The sequence below is a fragment of the Mustelus asterias genome, chromosome 21 (genome assembly GCF_964213995.1).
Source record: "Mustelus asterias chromosome 21, sMusAst1.hap1.1, whole genome shotgun sequence".
Lineage (NCBI taxonomy): Eukaryota > Metazoa > Chordata > Chondrichthyes > Carcharhiniformes > Triakidae > Mustelus > Mustelus asterias.
The window spans coordinates 33,946,063-33,968,305 of record NC_135821.1 but is presented as its reverse complement, the minus strand read 5'-3'; the positions used below and the strand labels follow the sequence as shown (position 1 = coordinate 33,968,305).

Sequence of the window (22,243 nt, the reverse complement as noted above, 5' to 3'; positions counted from 1 at the left end):
GGACAACGACGTGCAGGACAATGAGCAAGGCCAGGCCCACAACAAGATATTTGAGAAGAGTCTTGAGAAAACCTCTAAACCGCCAACAATGTTAGGGAGCCAACCCCATCAGTCAAAGGGCTTTCCCTGAGCAATTGAGTGCAGGAGGTGCACCAGTTCCTGAATAGTATGCACATCGGTCTCAATCCTACAATCCTCATTGACGTAGAAGCAGCATGTCTCATTGACAGCCACACACACTCCACCTTGTGTCGCTTGCAAGAGGTCAAAGGCCATGTGGTTCTGAAGCACCATTTTAGAAAGGGACTGAATCTCCGACTGCAGGCCCTGAATGGCATCCATGGTGCTGTTTTCAATTATTTCCATAGTAGCGGAAATATTAATAATAATGGCCTTTTCTAATTCTGAGACCCCAAGACCTGGGAGGAGGGCGCGGACAAACTGGTGAAAGTCGGTGTTACGGGTGACAGCGGTTTGGAACTGACCACTTCACAAAGCTTAGATGGCTGTGAAGGAAGTGGATGAATAGGTGCTTGACCCCCAAGGCTTCGGTGATCATGTGACCTATGGTGCAGGTGCCGACCCAATCGACGAGGAAGGTCTTGTAGGCTCTATCCCCACAAAGCCAGAATGAGCCATTGCAAACAAGGGTCAGGTACCAGAATGTGGTGTTTTGGCAAAAGATGAGCCAATACTGGGTATTGGGAGATTTCTCCGGGGCATACCAACGGACATGACAAGTCTGACTGAGATGTAGAGCCCCTAAGGGCTACTTGGTCTGCACACCTGGACTGATCCCCATGGTTACTAAGCCCTGATCCCTTGGGATAGATGCTGTCAGAAGGCCAGACGGTAACGAGACCATTGAGGGGGAGGTTGTGTGACTGTTGGCAATCACACTCACCCTTGGTATAGTGAAGTTCGGCCTCGGAGGTGGGGGTCTGAGCGATGCATGAAGGATTGTTAATCGTGCAATCCCAAAAGGATGTCATGGGACTGGACTGATTGTGGAAGTGAAACCACCGGGCTTCCTGGTAGTCATAGTCAGCAAAATAAGTTACGGAGCTCAATGGAAGATTACCCACCCGAATGGCCCCACGGGTATAATTTCTCCCAACACACAGCCAAGCCAGTGTCTTAATGGCCACAGGGGTAGGTTGTTGCCTCCAGGTAGGCGCCCGTTGGATGACGATCACCGTGGCTTCCGCAGACCACTCGAGGTTTGAAGTGGGAGCACAAAAATGTATTTTGATTAGGCAGGGTGGCAGGGAGGTGAGTACAGATCCAACATTAGGTCTGGTTGCCCTGTGAAGCAACAGCCTGCATTCTTTGAATCACGGAATTGCTAATCCACGTCTCTGCAAAGGGTAGTACAATCAGTGACAATTTTTTAAAAATCACATTTCAAACAGTATCAAGTCCTTGTTTAAGTTTCTTCTTCTGAGGGTGCCCGCTCACGGCTATGTGAGTTGTCAGCAGGACGTGGTAAGGTCCCTGCCACCGAGGTTCCAGGCAGCACTTTCTTTGGAAAGTCTTAACGAAGACTAAGTCTCTTGCTTGGTTGGTATGGCAGCCCTCAGTGGTGACTTGGTGCTGAGCCTCGACGACCTGGGAATGCAAATCTTTAAGAGAGTTAGAAAGAAACATAGAAAAACTACAGCACAAAACAGGCCCTTCGGCCCCACAAGTTGTGCCGAACATATATCCCTACCTTTTATGGCTAACCTTTTTTGGTTAGAGCTATGTAATAGTCCATCATTCCTTCGTCCATGGAATGGATATTCATTTGTTTAATAGTGAGAGGTGGGGAGATAGATAAGCGCATGGGACGTCCCATTATAATCTCATAAGGTGTCAAAGAGGTGGTACAATTGAGATGAGAGCACATGACCATGAGGGCCAGAGGCAGGGCTTCAGGACATTGTCACTAGATAGTGTCTCAGGAATCCCGAATCGAGGAACATATTCACGTAACAGCAACTTAGCTACAGTAACAGCGTCATTCTTTCCAGTTGGGCATGCTTCTACCCATCGCGAAAATAAACATACAATAACAAGTACATAGCTATACCCCATACATTTGGGCATTTGTATAAAGTCCATTTGTAGCTGCACAAAAGTGCACAGTTGTGGGCCTGCTGCTGCAGCCACTGGTGACACCTTTCCAGGGTTATTGCTGTGGCAGAGTAGGCATCGAGCAGTAACCTTTCCTGCCAAGGTGGAAAATCCTGGTGCGAACCATGACTGCTGCACTATCCTGATCATCCCCCCCTTTTCCCGCTTGGTAAACTCATGTAACATGCAGGCAAACCATGGTAGGAGTGCTATAGTAGGATCCCACCCTCTGAGATTGGGTGGGTACAGCCTGGGAGAACCCATTTTACTCATGGACATAAAAGATAAAAGGCCTTATCATAGTTTAATAGCACTAATACAGGTGCAGAGGCTACAGCGGCCTCTGAATCAAGGAGGGATTGTGGGATCCACTGTATGATTTGACCAGTTAAAAGGCTTCATTTCAAGGCATTTCTGCCTAATGTAACTAATTGTGTTATGCTTTAAGCTAACTTAAGCTAATTTGGCCACCTCAGCCTGAAATTCTGGGTCCAGCCTAGGAATTTAGCAGCATTCTTTGGAAATACAATGTAACGTAAACAAGCTTGCTCATGGCCACCGAAACAAATTGTGCATGCGCACAATTTTCATCAATATAAGCAATCAGTTATTGTAGACACAGATCGATATTTTGAGTTGTTCAATCCAGTGCCGGCCTTTGATGTTTCCTCTGTCTCTGTCTCTCAAGTAATCCTCATTTCGCTGGGGAAAAAAGTCCCAGAGGACATGGTCAGGGACCAAGGGGAGAGCGAGGTCCTGGAGGGGATGGCTGATTTCAACACAGTTGGGAATCCATGCATGAACCTATATCTGTATTTGATAGAATCTTTGTAGCAGAAGCACTCTGAACTTTTGACACAAACTAATAAGCATTATGGCAATAACTGAAGTTAACACCATATAGCTCTTGTTGTGGATCCTGGATGATCTCAAGAATGTCTATTTGGGTTAACCCTTAATATGCTAATGGCAGTAGCTTTTTTTAACACTTAAAAAGATATAACTCAATCGACTTGCTACGTGACACAATTTGGCACTATCCATAATTTCAACAGCAACAAGACTGGCAAGTACCTGAATAAATTAAATCGTCAATGAAATGAAATTATGGGGATTGTGTAAAATGAGTAATCACATCTCACCACCAGTTACACCACTCTCCTGACTTTGAGAGGGCTGTAAAATGAGCAGCAAATCCAAAATCACACATTTTAGGCAAATGGCAAAAGTCAAATTGCTCCCAATCTTTCAATATTGAGCATCAAGAGGAAAAAAATGACTGTCCAAAATTTTTGTACTTATCATGTTATCACATTTGTTCCTCATATTATTTCATTGTATTTATTTATGTACACCAAATATTTATTTCATTGTCTTAATTTTGGTGTCTTCCATTTAATTGATTTTATACTTTTAAAACTAATTTATTACTGATTATTTATTTTGTATTTATGTTTAATGTTTAAGATTACGATACAGTTATGATTCCCATGGGGATCTGAATAGCCAATTTACTGAGCAACCCCAACCCCCAAATGACTGCAGATTTTTTTCTTACTGTAATTAAAGCATGGTCTTTTCTGTAATAGCAGTTATAAGCATTTGTTCGCACATGAAATGTTCACACATGAAAAAGATAAAATTATATACATCAAATGCAAGAATTAAAATAATCAGCAAAGTAAATTACCAGCTGTATTAAATTACAATTTCATAAACCCGACAGAGTTACTGTTGCGAAAATAAAGACAGACTTCGCTGGCAGCGAGCGAGTGGAAATTACATTCCAAAACAATACTGGCTGCTGATAGCGACACAGCAAAACTGAAGCTTCACAAGGCCAAGAAAATCAAAACAAGCAAAAAAATGCCATCACAGGAATAACATTACACAGCAAATTATACAAGTAAATTCGATAATATTTTAAGCAGCAGTCACATATTGACATTTATGGCTAAACTAAATGCCGGTGCATGGTATAGGGAGTTGGTGGGGGAGGCGGGGTGGCATGACTGAAGTCTCTGGATACGGCCCCGGGACCAGTGTCCCTGGAGACCGCAGGTGAAATAGGCACTTGTGTCGCTGCTTCAGCCAGCTGATTGCCTTATCCCCAGCCCGCGTCCTCCACCCCTGCCCCAACTGGCCGGCGTATAATACATTATCTGTAACTTTACTTTTCGATTTTAGCTTCTGCTTTTGGAGCTGGCGTTTGCAGTGCTGGAGGGCTCTAACAAACTTTGTCAGGTCATATCTTCCCTCCCACCCAACACAAGTCATTGCAAACATTTTCTTCAGATCAGGATGCAAACCCGGTACAAGAATATTCACAAGCTCTGACATTCCAGCGTTTTGAGATAACCCAAACAATTCATGAACGCCGTGCAAAACTTCTCTACATAATGCATCCTTATCAGATTCCTGTACCGTGCTATTTATCCTATGCCAATGTACATTTAGAGTCCGGACTATTAAAATACAGCCTACTGAAGAAAAAACTAAGGGAACTAAGGGTGTTCCTCGGGGTCTGGGAAAGGCACAGAGGGGCAATTGTCACATCGGGGGGAGGGTGAGGAGGGGTGGTTGCTGGGATCTGGTTTGGGATGAGACGGGGGTTCTTGAAGATGCAGCTGCTACGAATCCTGAGGAGCCCGCAGCTGTGGGAGGGGGGGGGGGGGGGGGGGGGAGGGAGGGGGGGGGGGAGGGGGGGGAGGGAGGGAGGGGGGGGGAGGGAGGGGGGGGGAGGGGGGGATCCCTGCTGATAGTGCTGTCAGGAATATCAGGGAAGGTCGGGGTTTTGTGTGGCCTCAGCTGGACTCGACTGTGAATCTGGTAAAGGAGGATACGGGGGCGACCAATCTTCCTCCTCATCATCCTGTTCAGCAGGGAGTGATTTTTTTTTTTGTCTGTTTGTGAGGACGCTGCGCAACCAAAAACTTGGCTTTAACATCTCCCTTACGATTCCTTAGTTCCTCAGATCTTTTAACGTTCTCTAAACCCCTTCTCCTGGATCATTTAACCGCTTCTGCATCTCCATTCACCACTGGAAATATGCAGACTACCTCACATCTCTCTTACCTTTCTTCTCCTTTACTCTGTGTCCACTTCACCCATTTCAGAATGTGGCTCATGTCCATAGTGCACACACATGTATGCACTAGGTATTCCTTTTGAGGAAGGCTCATGCGCCTTACCTAATAAGACCATAAGACCATAAGACATAGGAGCGGAAGTAAGGCCATTCGGCCCATCGAGTCCACTCCACCATTCAATCATGGTTGATTTCAACTCCATTTACCCGCTCTCTCCCCATAGCCCTTAATTCCTCGAGAAATCAAGAATTTATCAATTTCTGTCTTGAAGACGCTCAACGTCTCGGCCTCCACAGCCCTCTGTGGCAATGAATTCCACAGACCCACCACTCTCTGGCTGAAGAAATTTCTCCTCATCTCTGTTCTAAAGTGACTCCCTTTTATTCTAAGGCTGTGCCCCCGCGTCCTAGTCTCCCCTGTTAATGGAAACAACTTCCCTACGTCCATCCTATCTAAGCCGTTCATTATCTTGTAAGTTTCTATCAGATCTCCCCTCAACCTCCTAAACTCCAATGAATATAATCCCACGATCCTCAGACGTTCATCGTATGTCAGGCCTACCATTCCTGGGATCATCCGTGTGAATCTCCGCTGGACCCGCTCCAGTGCCAGTATGTCCTTCCTGAGGTGTGGGGCCCAAAATTGCTCACAGTACTCCAAATGGGGCCTAACCAGTGCTTTATAAAGCCTCAGAAGTACATCCCTGCTTTTGTATTCCAAGCCTCTTGAGATAAATGACAACATTACATTTGCCATGATCAAAGAGGGGATCTGTTCTATCCTGCCAGCCGGCGTGAGACACACAGAAAAAAAAGACACACAAACAAAACAGTCAAGACTAATTTTAAAAAGGCTAACAAAGGGTTAAAACACTTACGATTCTAGCAGCGCGAGATCATCTGGCTCAGCGCCATCATGTGGCTGAAAAGGGTATAACAGCAAAACGATTTGAATCAATTTGGACTTAGGTAATCAATCAAATCGGGACTGCAGTTCTCCAGGGACTCAAACCCTAAAAAAAATGTCTATACAGGGGGTCCAACCTCCAAACCTTAGCTGTACCCTAAACGACTTGAACCCTCGCCGCTACCTGCTTACCCCGGTAACGTCCACACAGGACAGCGTGTGTATTCCCCTGGTCAAGTTGACTCAATGCCCAAAAATCAGGCAGCCGCGGTCTCCGATCCCTTGATCGGCGAGGCACCACCCTTCCTTCCGTGTAGACGCTCCAGGGGTTTGCAATCTCGGCAGAACCTCTAAAAACTGTTAGCGTTCTCTTGGGTAACAGCAATTTAAGGGCACACTCAGTCAACTCTTAGCAGAGACTGACTCCTTTTGAAGGTCAGTAAGCTGATAACCATTTTCCACTACTGTACAGAGAGGCATGAATTTTTAATTTGAACACTAACTTCCTCACAATTTAACTTCCAAACTTTAAAACTTCAATCTGACCTTTTTAACTTCCACAGATGCTGGGTGGTCCATCAGGTTTAATTCCTATTTGATTTTCTAGTCATTTGACGTGTTATGAGCCAGGTCAGAACTCCAAGGTGTTTTATGAAGTCGGCCTTGACCACAAGTTTTGCACTTCGAATTTGGCACGGTAAACACAAGATGTTTCATTCCAGGTATGATTCAAGTGACTCACTAGGGAGCTTTTCTCAAACAAAGTTTATTTAAGAATACAGCTAACATATAACAAAACAATTAGCAATAACTATTACCAGTTACAAACAAGAAATAAAACACAACCATGATATAGTATATACCTTAACAGCTAAATATACTGTTCCAACCAAACATGCCTACAAATATACACCCCTTTCTTGGCTCAGCACAGAAAGCAAGTATGCTCACGTGATGTTGGATTTTGCAGCTTTGCAACACCTGCTGTGAATCAGTCCTATGGATGGTGAATTGAAACTCTGACTTCCCAGTCCTGGAGCTTCCAGCAAACTTTGTTTGAGAAAAGCTCCCTAGTGAATCACTTGAATCATACCTGGAATGAAACATCTTGTGTTTACCCGTGCCAAATTCGAAGTGCAAAACTTGTGGTCCTGGAGCTTCCAGCACACAGGGCAGCCCAGTGGTTAGCGCTGCTGCCTCACAGCGTCGGGGACCCGGGTTCAATTTCGGCCTCGGATCATTGTCTGTGTGGAGTTTGCACATTCTCCGTGTCTGCGTGGGTGTCCTTCGGGTGCTCTGGTTTCTTCACACACTTCAAAGATGTGCAGATTAGGTTGATTGGCCATGCTAAATTGCCCCTTAGTGTCAGGGGGACTAGCTAGGGTAAATGCGTTGTGTTATGGGGATAGGGCCTGGGGGGATTGTGGTCAGTGCAGACAAGATGGGCTGAATGGCCTCCTTCCACACTGTAGGATCTTATTATTCTACCTCGAGGCAGAGAGAGAGCCACTGCTTGCCTCTAGCTTCTAGCTAGCAAACCACCGACAGCAGAATTTTCAATCCAGAGAGAGAGGCAAGAAGGACTGCTTCCTGTCTGCAGTCCAAACAGTTTCGAATAAACTAAAGCTAACCCTTGGATTTTCCCTGTGGGAAAAAAATACAGTCCCTTGGGATACCACCTGACCTATCAATCATTCTTCCCCCAACAATTCAGAAAGGGTCACAAAACTCCAGGACACTGCATTATGCCCAGATTGAAAGTCAACAAGATGCCCATTATATTGCTTCAGCAACAATATAAAACATATCGGTACAGACATCATGGTGCCAAAACCAAAAATGTCAGACCCGCTTTAAAAAACTGCAAAGAACATGGTTAAAATGCATTTCTTAAAAGGTAGTCATGATGTGGAGATGTCGGCGTTGGACTGGGGTAAACACAGTAAGGAGTTTAACAACCTGACGAAGGAGCAACACTCCGAAAGCTAGTGGCGTTTGTTACCAAATAAACCTGTTGGACTTTAACCTGGTGTTGTTAGACTCCTGACTTTCTTAAAAGGCACAGTATCATGGTTTGCGAAGCCATTTCTGAGTGCATTTAAGAATCAATCATTTTTGCTGTGGGCCACGGAGTCGCACGCAAGCCAGACCAGTAAGGACAACAGATTTCCTTCCCCACAGGGCCTTAGTTAACTGGATGGGGTTTTAACAACATGGTCATCATGAGACTATTAATTCCATATTTTTATTGATTGAATTTAAATTCTACCATTTGCCATTGACGGGATTTGAACCCGGGTTCCCAGAGCATTACCCACGGTCTCTGGATTATTAATCCAGTGACAATACCACAATGCCACTGCATAAGATTGAATCTGTGATGCCAATTAATATAATTCCAGCGAGATGGGAGCAGTAATTTTGTTTCTCTTTTCAGTGACTAGTATTCAACGAGAACCTGTGTCCGCTGTGTCAAGTGATATCAGCTTCCCGATGAAAGGCAGGAGAGGAATGAAGGATTGGGCAAGAAACTCAGACGACAAACTTTATATTCCAAAAGAGGTTTTCATGCTTTCTTCTTCAGGTAGCTGCAATTCATGTTGTTACTAACCAATATTGTTACTGTGATAACATGGGCTGATGAGCCTATCCTTGTTCCTGTCTCTCAGAACTTCATAGGCACCGTAATCAGTTGAAATCTTTCTTCATTTTATTAAATCATTTGTTTCATAAAACATATTCTGCATTAATCTGTAGAAAAATGTTAGTTCAGAGGCACTGCCAAGTGATATGTTTCATATTCAAGTCAGGTGAGAGTATTTCACTGTTTATTTTCATGCAAAGTTGCCAGCATGTGTAATACTGTTCCCTACATGTCACATAATCAGTGCTGTAGCTAGTAAGAACAGGCATGATATAGTGGCTGCCAGCAAAAACAGATTATTAGATCATGAATTTATTTGCAGTTTATTGGACTACATTTTAATAGAAGAGCAGAATATTGAAGAAGCTGGAAATCTGAAAAAAAATTAAAATTTTGGAAATACTCAGCAGCATAGGCAGCTTCTTTGCAGAGAAAGAGAGTTAGCAGGCAGCATTCTCCAGTCTCGTCCATGGCCAGACCCGTTGCAAACAAGAACGGAAAGTTTGGTCTTCCAGCCAATAGTCCATTAACTTTGGTATTCAGATCAGGGATTTTGATTTAAAGCAAAGCTCATCAATTAAGGGCCAACCCGTCCAGTCAGTAACATCTACCCAGATTTCCTGCCCAATCGTGTTACATACTTGAGACAATGAATTTCTCTCGATCCCACCCTTATATGCCCCTTCCAAGGGAGAATATCACTGGCTTGCTGTTGGGGCGAAAGGGAAATCGGCATTGTTTACAATGAAGCACTGACAAGTTTGGAACGGCTGGTCAACACCTTCTCCGAAGCATATGAGAAAATGGGTCTTTCTGTAAACAACCAGGAAACTAAATTCACATCCAACCAGCTCCCACAGCAAAATACCTCCCCCATCGATTAAGATCAATGGTGAGATTGGTGAAAATATGGACCATTTTCTACATTTTGGGAGCTCCTCTTGAAGACGGATATAGGCGACAAAATTCCTTGCTGCACCCAATAGATACCAGCTCTGCCCTGGGCTGACTGAAGTAAATAATATTTGAGGACCAAGATTTAAAACCCAAGACTCAATTCATGGTTTACTGTGCAGCAATGATCCCCATGCTCCTATGTGCTTTTGAGATTTGGACAACCTACAGCATGCACCTCAAAATGCTATTTAAGAAGGGGTGTAGAGATGAGCCAGGGAACTACAGACCAGTGAGTTTCACATCAGTGTTAGGGAAACTATTGGAGAAAATTCTGAAGGAGAGCATCAATCTCCACTTGGAGAGGCATGGCTTTGTCAATGCCTGACAAATTAGATTGATTTTTTTTGAGGAGGTGACTAGGCGTGTAGATGAGGGTAGTGCAGTTGATGTAGTTTATATGGATTTCAGCAAAGCCTTTGACAAGATCCCAAAGAAGGTAAACGCGCATGGGATACAGGGTAATTTGATAAAGTGGATTCAAAATTGACTCAGTTGTAGGAGACAGAGGATGGTGACAGCGGACTGCTTTAGTGGCTGGAAGCCAGTGTCCAGTGGCATACCACAGGATACTGTGCTGGGTCCCCTATTATTTGTTAATTATATAAACAAAATAGATGTTGGGGGGGGGGAAGGATTTGTAAGTTTGCGGATAACACAAAGCTTGGCCGGGTAGTAAACCGTGAGGCTGAGTGTCTTGAGCTGCAAGAAAATATAGACGGAATAGTCAAATGTGCAGATAAGTGGCAGATGGACTTTAATCCTGAAAAACCTGAGTTGATACACTTTGGAAGGAGTAATTTGACAAGGAAGTATTCAATGACTGGCATGACACTAAGAAGTTCTGTGGATTAAAGGCACCTTGGTGTGCTTTGAAGACCGTCTTTGAAGACGGAAGGGCATATTAGTAGGGTGGTGAAAAAGGCACATGACACTTGCCTTTTTCAATCGAGGCATAGATTACAAAAGCAGGGAAGTCATGTTGAAGTTGTATAGAACTTTGATGAGGCCACAGCTAGAGTACTAAGTGTAGTTCTGGTCACCACATGATAGGAAAGATATGATTGCACTGGAAAGGGTACAGAGGAGGTTCACCAGGATGCTGCTTGGGAATGGAACATTTAAGTTATGACGAGAGATTGGATTGTCTTGGGTTGTTTTCGTTGGAGCAAAGAGAGGCAACCTGATCAAGGTGTACCAGATTATGAGGGGCATTGACAGAGTGGATAGTGAGCAGCTGATCCCCTTGGTTGAAGGGTCAGTCACAAGGGAATACAAGTTCAAGATGAGGGGCAGGAGGTTTAGGAGGATGTGAGGAAATGTTTTGTTTTAAACCAGAGGTTGGTGATGGTCTGGAATGCGCTGCCTGGTTAGTGGTAGAGGAGAGTTGCCTCACATCCTTTTAAAAAAAATACCCAAATAAGTACTTGAACAAAAAGGTTCAGCCAATCATGATGACGGAACTAAACTTAAAAAAAACTTACTGCCCTTATTTGGGCTATTGCCCTCCATATTCATGTACCCATCCAGATGTCTCTTAAATGTTGCTAATGTGCCTGCTTCCACCACCTCCTCTGGCAACGCGTTCCAGGAACCCACCACCTCTGCATGAAAACCTTCCGTCGCACATTTTCTTCCTCTCACCTTGAACGTGTGCTCCGTTTGTAATTGACACTTCCACCCTGGGAAAAAGCCTTTACTATCCACCCTGTCTGTGCCTCTCAATTTTGTAGACCTCAATCAGGTCTCCCCTCAGCCTCCATTTTTCCAGTGAAAACAATCCTAGTTTATTCAAACTCTCCTCATAGCCAATGCCCTCAAGGCCAAGCAACATCCTGGTGAATCTTCTTTGCACTCTCTCCAAACCTTCCATGTCCTTCTGGTAGTGCACCCAGAACTGCACACAATACTCCAAATGCGGCCTAACCAAGGTTTTACATAACTGCAACGTGATTTCCTAACTCTTGTATTCAATGCCCCGGCTGATGAAGGCAAGCATGCCATATGCCTTCTTAATCACCTTGGCTGCCCGTGTTGCCACTTTAGGGAACTGTGGACCTGCACACCCAGATCCCTCGTGTGTCAAAGTTCCTAAGGGTTCTGCCATCTTCAGTACAATTCACACCTAAATTTGATCCTCCAAAATGTATCACCTCGTATTTGTCCAGATTAAACTCCATCTGCCGTTCTGTGCCCAAGTCTCCACTCTATCTATATCCTGTTGTATCCTCTGACAATCCCCGGCACTATCAACAACTCCACCAATCTTCATGTCATCCACAAATCTACGAATCAGACCACCCACATTTCCCTCCAGGTAATTTATATATACACTACAAACAACAGATGTCCCAGTACTGATCCCTGCGGAACTCCACTAACTACAAACCTCCATTCTGAAAAAACACCCTTCTGCCACTACTCTCTGTCTTCTATGACCAAGCCAGTTCTGTATCCATCTAGCCAGCTCATCCTGAATCCCATGTGATTTTAGTTTTTGTACCAGTTTGCCATGTGGGACTTTGTCAAACACCGTAAAGTCTACATAAACAAGATCCATAGCCCTTCCCTTATCAATTATCTTTGTCACCTCTACAAAAAACTCAATCAAGTCGGTGAGACATGACCTTCCCTGTACAAAACCATGTTGCCTTTCACTAACTAGTCCATTTTCTTCCAAATGTGCGTATATCCTGTCGTTCAGTATCTTCTTCAAAAGCTTGCCCACCACTGATGTCAGGCTCGCCAATCGATAATTTCCTGGATTATCATAGAATGCCTGCAGTGCAGGGCCATTTGGCTCATCAAGCCTGCGCCGACAACAGTCCCACCCAGGCCCTATCCCCGTAACCCCACGAATTTACCCTGCGAGTCCCCAATCAACCCAAAATGCACATCTTTGATGTGTGGGAGGAAACTGGAGCACCCAGAGGAAACCCATGCAGACACCTGGAGAGTGTGCAAACTCCACACAGACAGTGACCTGAGGCTGGAATTGAACCCAGGTCCCTGGCATTGTGAGGCAGCAATGCTAACCACTGTGCCACCCTGCTTCCTTTCTCAAACAAGGGAACAGCATTGGCTGTTCTCCAGTCCTCTGGAACCTCGCCTGTGGCCAAAGAGGATGTGAAAATATCTGTTAAGGCCCCAAATATTTCTTCCCTTGTCTCCCGTAGTAACCTGGGATAAATCCCATCCAGCCCCGGGGACTTGTCTACCTTAATGCAATTTAGGATACCCAACACTTCCTCCTTCAATATATTGACATTCTCTAGAACAATCACACACCTATCCCTGACCTCAACATCCATCATGTCCTTCTCCTTGTGGATACCAATATAAAATACTCATTAAGGATCTCACCCACTTCCCGTGGCTCCATGCATAACTTCCCTCCATTGTCCTTGAGTGGGGCTACTCTTTTGCTACCCTCTTGCTCCAAGTATATGCATAAAAAGCCTTGGGATTCTCCTCGACTCTGTTTTCATGGCCCCTTATCGCCTTCCTAATTCCACGTTTAAGTTTCTTCCTACTTTCCCTATACTCCTCAAGGGCTTCTTCAGTTTTTAGTTGCCTAGACATATCGTATGCTTCTTTTTTCCTTTTGACTGTGCTTACAATTTCCCTTGGTTCCTAAATCCTGCCATTTCTAGCCTTCATTTTTGCATGAATGTACCAGTCGTGCACTTCAATCAACTGGCCTTTAAAAGCCTCCACATGCCAGGCGTGGATTTTCCCCCAAATAGCCGTTCCCAATCCACATTCCACCGAAATCTTACGGAATTATGGTCGCTAAACCCAAAATGCTCCCCCACTGAACCATCAATCACCTGGTCTGGCTCATTCCCCAATACCAAGTCCAATATGGTCCCCTCCCTGGTTGGATTGTCAACATACCGTATCAAAAAGCTCTCCTAGATACATTTAACAAATTACTCTCCAGCCGAGCCCCTGGTTCTAAGGGAGTCCAAGTCAATATGGGGGAAGTTAAAGTCACCCACCACAATTACCCTGTTTTTTTCAATCCTTTCCAGTATCTGACTACACGTCTGCTCCTGTGTCTCCTGCAGGCTGTTGGGAGGTCTATAGTGCACTCCCGACATTGTAACTTCACCCTTCTTATTCCGGAGCTCCACCCATAATACCTCATTGAAAGATCTCTCCAATGTGTCTTCCCTCAACACAGCTGTGATGTGCTCCCTAATCAGCAATGCAACTCCCCAACCCTTTGTGTTTCCCCTTCTGTCTCATTTAAAACAACGATATCTCAGAATGGCATGACGTAACATTCAAGGCTATGGGCCATGTGCTAGTAAATGGGTATAGGTGTTTCTCGCATGTCAGTGCAGACTCGATGGGCCTCTTCTGCACTATATGATTCTATGAAAGTACCACAAGCAGTGCCTTTGCAAGTTCCTCCAAATCAGGTGGTGAGAAAGGTGGTCCAACAGCAGTGTCTTCTCCCAAACCAACTTGCCCAGCATTGAAGCAAAATCACTCAAAACAAGTTCTATTGCCAGTTATCAATCCATCTGGTAAATGGTTTGTCCTTTCATTTGAAGAAAAGTCAAAAAGTAAGATGCAGCCTCAAACTCAGATGCCACTATGCAGACCATAATGGGGATGCAGAACCAAGAAATTACATACAAGGCTTTTACTGGGATTAAAGCGATTCAAGCATGTATCAGCTTCCTTATTAATTTTTTATGGCTCCGATATGTCATGCATGATGTTGTCATGTCAGTAATGACTTCCCAGGCCACCTCTGCCAATCCTGTTGTGCTGTTATCCTTGTAGGGTAACACAGCAGGGTTTCAAACAAGCACTCTTTCTGATGCCTTGCTTCATCTCAAACTTTATTGTTTACCCCAAAAGCCTAAAGATACGTTTATCTTGAAAAATTTGAGACATTGAAAATTCAGGATTTTACCACATTAAGTTATTGTAGACCTTTAAATCCAATAGCGCCACACAAGCTTAGAAAAAAGGAACACAGGTTTTTGCACAAGATGGCACACTTGCAATGAGGTACATTTTGAATATCAGGTGCTTTCTGTCATGATGCTGTTTAAGGTGCCCAGAAACTCCATTTGGTGGGCATGAATTATGCTGTGCCATTCTACTTAAGTAATTTCCAAAAATGAAAATCCAGCTGCACAGCTTGCAATCTATATGTGAATTTGTCCAGATTATGGGATGTTTTATGCTGTGACCCTGCAGCATGAGTAATTGGATTAAAATAATACCAAAACCATCCTGAATGTTCCAGTCAGGAGAGAGAACTGCCAACCCATTAGTCTGGACTGAATTCCATATCCATCCACTTTATGTGCACATTTTAAATTTTGTTTTCAATTATCAATATTTAGAAAATGGCAATGATCAAAAGAAGGGAGAATATACATAAACCCATTTAATCAGAAAATATTTTTTTTCAACTATGCAGTGCTTTGGCCATTGAAACTGCGTATTGGGAATTTGTGTCCAGTTAATAATCAGATATTTTGGTGGATGCACTATTGATTTTTGATTTGTGCTCCCAGCAACGAGACCCCAAGGCAAGCACATACATTTGAAAAATCATCCCAGTGGAGTTGTGATTAAGCTTAAATGTGTTTGATATCAGAATAGGCTGGAGAAACGAGTCTTACTCCAAATAAGGAAAAACTTGACAAATTTGGAATATTTCTTTACCAGCCATTTGTCTTTAGGACCTGATCAGAGTGCAGGACCATCACACAAAAAGAAACTGTGAAGTTGGAATCATAAAAAGAAATTAGTGCTCGAGACTGGAGAAATCAAAGTCTATTGAGTGTTAAATTTGAGCTAATTCTAAAAAGAAAAAGCAATCAGACTGATTTGCATGTTGAGCTTCACTTGTCCTTCTACTTCAAGCATTAAACTTTCATGGCGATGACCATAAGAGATTTTATGACTGAAACAGATGGATTTCAGTAAGCTTTTTCCTCAATAATAAAAAACCTTCAATGTGACTTTCAGACAGTAAGTCAGAGCATTTTTGAAATAACTATGTCATTTTAAAGAAATAATGTAATCAGTACCAGCCTGAGAGAAAACTAACAGCAAAATGCAGTAAGATTTGACATTTAACAAATCCTACTCCATCAGCCCTACAGGAAATGGTTGTCTTTTTTGTAAATTATAATAACAAACTGCTGTGTATACATTATGGATGTGGAAGGTTTTAATTATTTGCAAATTAAAATGCTTAAAGCTGACATTAAAAAGTACACCATGTATATTTCTGAAATGAGAGGACTGCCTGTGAACCACACTCCTGGGAAAATATTGCTCTTGAAGTGCCCCGTTCCCCCCCAGCGTGCTTGAATTGGGTCACTGTTGGGTCACCTCACCCAATGTTTAGACACCGCTGGGTCACCCCTCAAATATTAAGGCATTGCTGGGACACCCCTCCCAATATTAATGTTTTCTTCAAAATACACTTCAAATAATGACTAGATCCCCCTTCTAAGGTCCAAACGCTTGACAGCATTTGTATAATGGAAGATGCTCCCATTATTTCAGAAACTGTTTCTTCACCAGTACAGACCATCTGGGAAAAATTGCTGCCTAGCCAACAAACATGATGACAGACTGAGAGAAATCAAATGACTTTAGTACCCCCGGAGGTGCAGGATTCAGTTGGAAAACTTATGGTTTAGTGACCCAGATGAATAAGGATCATCAGAATCACATTTTGCTGCTGGCTCAGTTGCCCAATAATTCTGTGTAACATATTACCTATCCCTCATTGTGAGAAGTAGGGAATGAGTCCTGCAATTACTTTGTGGCCCACAAGAGGTCCAGCTATTCAAGACAGTTACAACTTACTTTACTTTAAAATTGTTAATGATTTTACCTCTCATTAAGTGAAATGTGGCAGCAGAGAAGAAATGAACACTTTAGTGTCGTAGGACCAAATTTTCCCATTCTGCCCACCATGGGAATCGTAGAGGGTCAGGGGCGGACCATGGAAAGGTCCATTGACCTCAGACAGGATTTTCCGGTTTTGGGATGAGCACAGCCGGAAAATCCCGCCCCAACATGCAATATTACTACAATATTAGCAGTTTTAGTTTCAGTAAGGTGCAAAATAAAGGTGCCTCAACCCCTCCCTGTAACTGTTCGGGGCAATCTTCGGGACATTACAATTAGCTTCAGTTGCCCTTGATTATAGTGAGGAAAATCAGTCCGAGTTCTCAGTCAAGTGTCATTTTAATTTAAGGTACAGGTGTAAAACTGAGGATGTCAAATTGGTTGCCCATTAGACACCCAGCCTACTTTCCTTCTGCTGACTCCAATAGAAAAGGTGTAGTGTGTTGGTTGTGACTGGCTAAGGAACAATTGCTGAGAAATAGGTATGTCTGAACTATAACTAGTTTATTGGATAAACATGACTATATATAAATATACATGACTAGCTGTTACTCCAGCGATGCTTGAGCATTTTTTCTTTCAACTCTTGGCCATGTCATTCTTACATTATAGAACATAGAACATAGAACATAGAACAGTACAGCACAGAACAGGCCCTTCGGCCCACGATGTTGTGCCGAGCTTTATCTGAAACCAAGATCAAGCTATCCCACTCCCTATCATCCTGGTATGCTCCATGTGCCTATCCAATAACCGCTTAAATGTTTCTAAAGTGTCTGACTCCACTATCACTGCAGGCAGTCCATTCCACACCCCAACCACTCTCTGCGTAAAGAACCTACCTCTGATATCCGTCCTGTATCTCCCACCACGAACCCTATAGTTATGCCCCCTTGTAATAGCTCCATCCACCCGAGGAAATAGTCTTTGAACGTTCACTCTATCTATCCCCTTCATCATTTTATACACCTCTATTAAGTCTCCCCTCAGCCTCCTCCGCTCCAGAGAGAATAGCCCTAGCTCCCTCAACCTTTCCTCATATGACCTACCCTCCAAACCAGGCAGCATCCTGGTAAATCTCCTCTGCACTCCTTCCAGCGCTTCCACATCCTTCCTATAGTGAGGTGACCAGAGCTGCACACAATATTCCAAATGTGGTCTCACCAAGGTCCTGTACAGTTGCAGCATAACCCCACGGCTCTTAAACTCCAACCCCCTGTTAATAAAAGCTAACACACTATAGGCCTTCTTCACAGCTCTATCCACTTGAGTGGCAACCTTTAGAGATCTGTGGATATGGACCCCAAGATCTCTCTGTTCCTCCACAGTCTTCAGAACCCTACCTTTGACCCTGTAATCCACATTTAAATTTGTCCTACCAAAATGAATCACCTCACATTTATCAGGGTTAAACTCCATTTGCCATTTTTCAGCCCAGCTTTGCATCCTATCTATGTCTCTTTGCAGCCTACAACAGCCCTCCACCTCATCCACTACTCCACCAATCTTGGTGTCATCAGCAAATTTACTGATCCACCCTTCAGCCCCCTCCTCTAAGTCATTAATAAAAATCACAAAGAGCAGAGGACCAAGCACTGATCCCTGCGGCACACCGCTAGCAACCTGCCTCCAATCCGAAAATTTTCCATCGACCACCACCCTCTGTCTTCGGTCAGACAGCCAGTTGCCTATCCAATCGGCCAACTTTCCCTCTATCCCACACCTCCTCACTTTCATCATAAGCCGACCATGGGGGACCTTATCAAACGCCTTACTAAAATCCATGTATATGACATCAACTGCCCTACCTTCATCAACACACTTAGTTACCTCCTCAAAAAATTCTATCAAATTTGTGAGGCACGACTTGCCCTTCACGAATCCGTGCTGACTATCTCGGATTAATCCGCATCTTTCTAAATGGTCGTAAATCCCATCCCTAAGGACCCTTTCCATCAATTTACCAACCACCGAAGTAAGACTAACCGGTCTATAATTACCAGGGTCATTTCTATTCCCTTTCTTAAACAGAGGAACAACATTCGCCATTCTCCAGTCCTCTGGCACCATCCCCGTGGACAGCGAGGACCCAAAGATCAACGCCAAAGGCTCTGCAATCTCATCCCTTGCCTCCCAAAGAATCCTAGGATACATTTCATCAGGCCCAGGGGACTTATCGACCTTCAGTTTATTCAAAACTGCCAAGACATCCTCCCTCCGAACATCTATTTCCTCCAGCCTATTAGCCTGTAACACCTTCTCTTCCTCAAAAACATGGCCCCTCTCCTTGGTGAACACTGAAGAAAAGTATTCATTCATCACCTCGCCTATCTCTACTGACTCCATACACAAGTTCCCACTACTGTCCTTGACCGGCCCTAACCTCACCCTGGTCATTCTTTTATTCCTCACATAAGAGTAAAAAGCCTTGGGGTTTTCCTTGATCCGACCCGCCAAGGACTTCTCATGTCCCCTCCTAGCTCTCCTAAGCCCCTTTTTCAGCTCATTCCTTGCTAACTTGTAACCCTCAATCGAGCCATCTGAACCTTGTTTCCTCATCCCGACATAAGCTTCCCTCTTCCTTTTCACAAGACATTCCACCTCTTTTGTGAACCATGGTTCCCTCACTCGGCCATTTCCTCCCTGCCTGACAGGAACATACCTATCAAGGACATCCAGTATTTGTTCCTTGAAAAAATTCCACTTTTCATTAGTTCCTTTCTCTGACAGTTTCTGTTCCCAACTTATGCCCCCTAATTCTTGCCTAATCGCATCATAATTACCCCTCCCCCAATTGTAAACCTTGCCCTGCCGTACGGCCCTATCCCTCTCCATTGCAATAACAAAAGACACCGAATTGTGGTCACTATCTCCAAATTGCTCTCCCACAACCAAATCTAACACTTGGCCCGGTTCATTTCCCAGTACCAAATCCAATGTGGCCTCACCTCTAGTCGGCCCATCCACATATTGTGTCAGGAAACCCTCCCGCACACACTGCACAAAAACTGCCCCATCCAAACTATTTGACCTACAAAGGTTCCAATCAATATTTGGAAAGTTAAAGTCCCCCATGACAACTACCCTGTGACCCCCACACATATCCATAATCTGCTTAGCATGTGGATATTGTTTCTCCAGTCCCACGTATTAACTCTTTTAACCTGATCATCCTAATGTTGCATTTCCCCCCAAGTCTTTGTACATATATGTTTTACGTTTATATTTACATACAACCCCATCTCCTTCCAAGTATCTGAATTTAAAGATTCAATCAGTATGGAGGCTTCATTACTCTCCCTGACCATGTTCTTGTGAGACTTGGAAGATGAGTGGTCTGTCTTTGGACTTATTTGCTTTGACATGGTTGGTCCTCAGTGAGAGTTACAGAATCTGCTGCTTTGTCAGTCTGTGACTCAACATCCGGTTCTTCCAAATACAAGATGGATGGTTGCCTTTGAGAGATGAACAGAAGATTTATTCTGTTCCTCCTTGGAGTACCTTCTGGAGTATGTACTGTTGGTTGTCATCCTTTTGGATAGTTGCTATTTCTCTGCCTTGTCCCTTAGGTGGGCCTGGATTTTAATATTTTCTTTCTCTCTTTGCCATTATATTTTTCTTGATCACTTCTCTCTATCGATTGGATTTTGTTGGTTTATCCCTTTCTGCATTTCATATGTTCCCTATCCTTATCTGTTGAGTTTATCCTTGTTCTTTTTAATGGTTTTGTCTATTTTCTTTACTTCTGAAGTGATGACTACGTATAGCATCTCGTTCCTGTATTCTTTGATGGTCTGGGACTTCTATGTCTGAAAATTATTGTTTGGGTAGAATGTGAAACTGAAGAAACCACTTGGCATCTTGCTTTCCTCAAATTCCAGTAGCTCTGTTGTCGCAGTAAGGTCAGTGTCTTGGAACATGGAAGAGGTGGACATTGCATGGTTCTATGTCTCGTTATGGACTTGTCTAACTGTTAGCATCCTTGGCTATTGCTTTTGGGGATGGATAGGTGCGGATGCACTTACAAAGGAGTTACCACTGTTGGATGAATGTGGTATTGTAATGCTGTATTTTATCATTTGGGTTTTGTCTTCAATATTCTCAGCGGGACCACAGAGTGATTAAGGATTGTGGGCATACTTAATACATGTTGGTCTAATTGGTTCACTATATTTTTGGTGAAAACAAGTTTACTCTCTTCCTCTTGGAAAATGATGGGTTTATTGGTCTCTGTAAAGAGTGCCAGAAAATCAGTGCCGAAGTCCCAATCCAGACCTGCAGTGCAATTGGACAGTTTGAGGGGGGATCAGTTCTGGGAAATTTGTTGTTCATAGTATATATAAATGATTTGGAGGAAAATGTAGCTGGTCTGAGTAGCAAATTCGCAGACAACACAAAAATTGGTGGAGTTACGGATAGTGAAGAGGATTGTCAGAGGATGCAGCAAGATATAGACTCGTTGGAGACTTGAGCGGAGGGAGAAATGGCAGATGGATTTTAATCTAGACAAGTGTGAGATAATGCATTTTGGAAGGCCCAATTCATGTAGGAACTATACAGTAAATGGTAGAGCCCTTAGTAGTATTGACAGGCAGAGATCTGAGCATACATGTCCACCGATCACTGAAAGTGGCAACGCAGGTGGATAAGGTAATCAAGAAGGCATACGGCATGGTTGCCTTCATTGGTTGGGGCACTGAGTATAAAAATTGGCCAGGTCATACTGCAGCTGTACAGAACCTTAGTGAGGCCCCATTTAGAATATTGTGTACAATTCTGGTCGCCACACTACCAGAAGGATGTGGATACTTTGGAGAGGATACAGAAGAGGTTTACCAGGATGCTGCCTGGTCTGGAGAGTATGAGTTATGAGAAGAGGTTGGATAAACTCGGTTTGTTCTCACTGGAACAACGGAGGTTGAGGGGTGACCTGATAGAGGTCTACAAGATTATGAGTGGCATGGACAGAGTGGATACGCAGATACTCTTTCCTAGGGTAGAAAAGTCAAGTACTAGGGGACATAGGTTTAAGGTGCGTGGGGAAAAGGTTAGAGGAGATGTGTGAGACAAGTTTTTTTTTACACAGAGGGTGGTGAATGTCTGGAATATGGGAGGTGGTGGGAGCAGGTACAATAGCAGCATTTAAGGGGCAACTAGACGAATACATGAATAGGATGGGAATGGAAGGATACGGACTCCGTGAGTGCATACTGTTTTAGTTTAGGCAGGCATCATGATCGGCACAGGCTTGGAGGGCTGAAGGGCCTGTTCCTGTGCTGTACTTTTCTTTGTATAACTTGAGGGAGACGTTTCTGCTTGTTTTCGTCAAGCAGGACTGGCGATGGGAGGGAAAACGTGAGAAAGGCCCAAATCATGTTTCACACAGACATAAAGGCAATTGTCCCCACTCCTCCACCCCACCAGTGGTGCAATGGGATTCTCCACATTAAATATCAGGATCCCAATTAGAATAAATAAACATCTGATTATCAGGCCTCCAAGCCTGATAACCACCCCCTCATTACATTAGCCGTTTATGTTGGCATAAGGGCACCTACAGCGTGCACCTGGCGAGTAGAATATGCCAGCATAGGTCAGGGAGGAAAGGACCATGCCCAGGCCACTGCCCCCTGGCCCC

The 22,243-nt window shown here is 43.9% G+C and overlaps 1 protein-coding gene across 1 annotated transcript in view; it reads left to right on the top strand.

The window, feature by feature from the left end:
• The window catches only part of LOC144509533 (adhesion G protein-coupled receptor B2-like), a 962,811-nt gene that overhangs the window by 520,985 nt on the left and 419,583 nt on the right, over positions 1–22,243 (top strand). Inside the window, exon 13 of the mRNA XM_078238437.1 lies at positions 8,548–8,694. Coding sequence (XP_078094563.1) covers positions 8,548–8,694 — 147 coding nt within the window. The remainder of the gene's footprint in view (positions 1–8,547; positions 8,695–22,243) is intronic.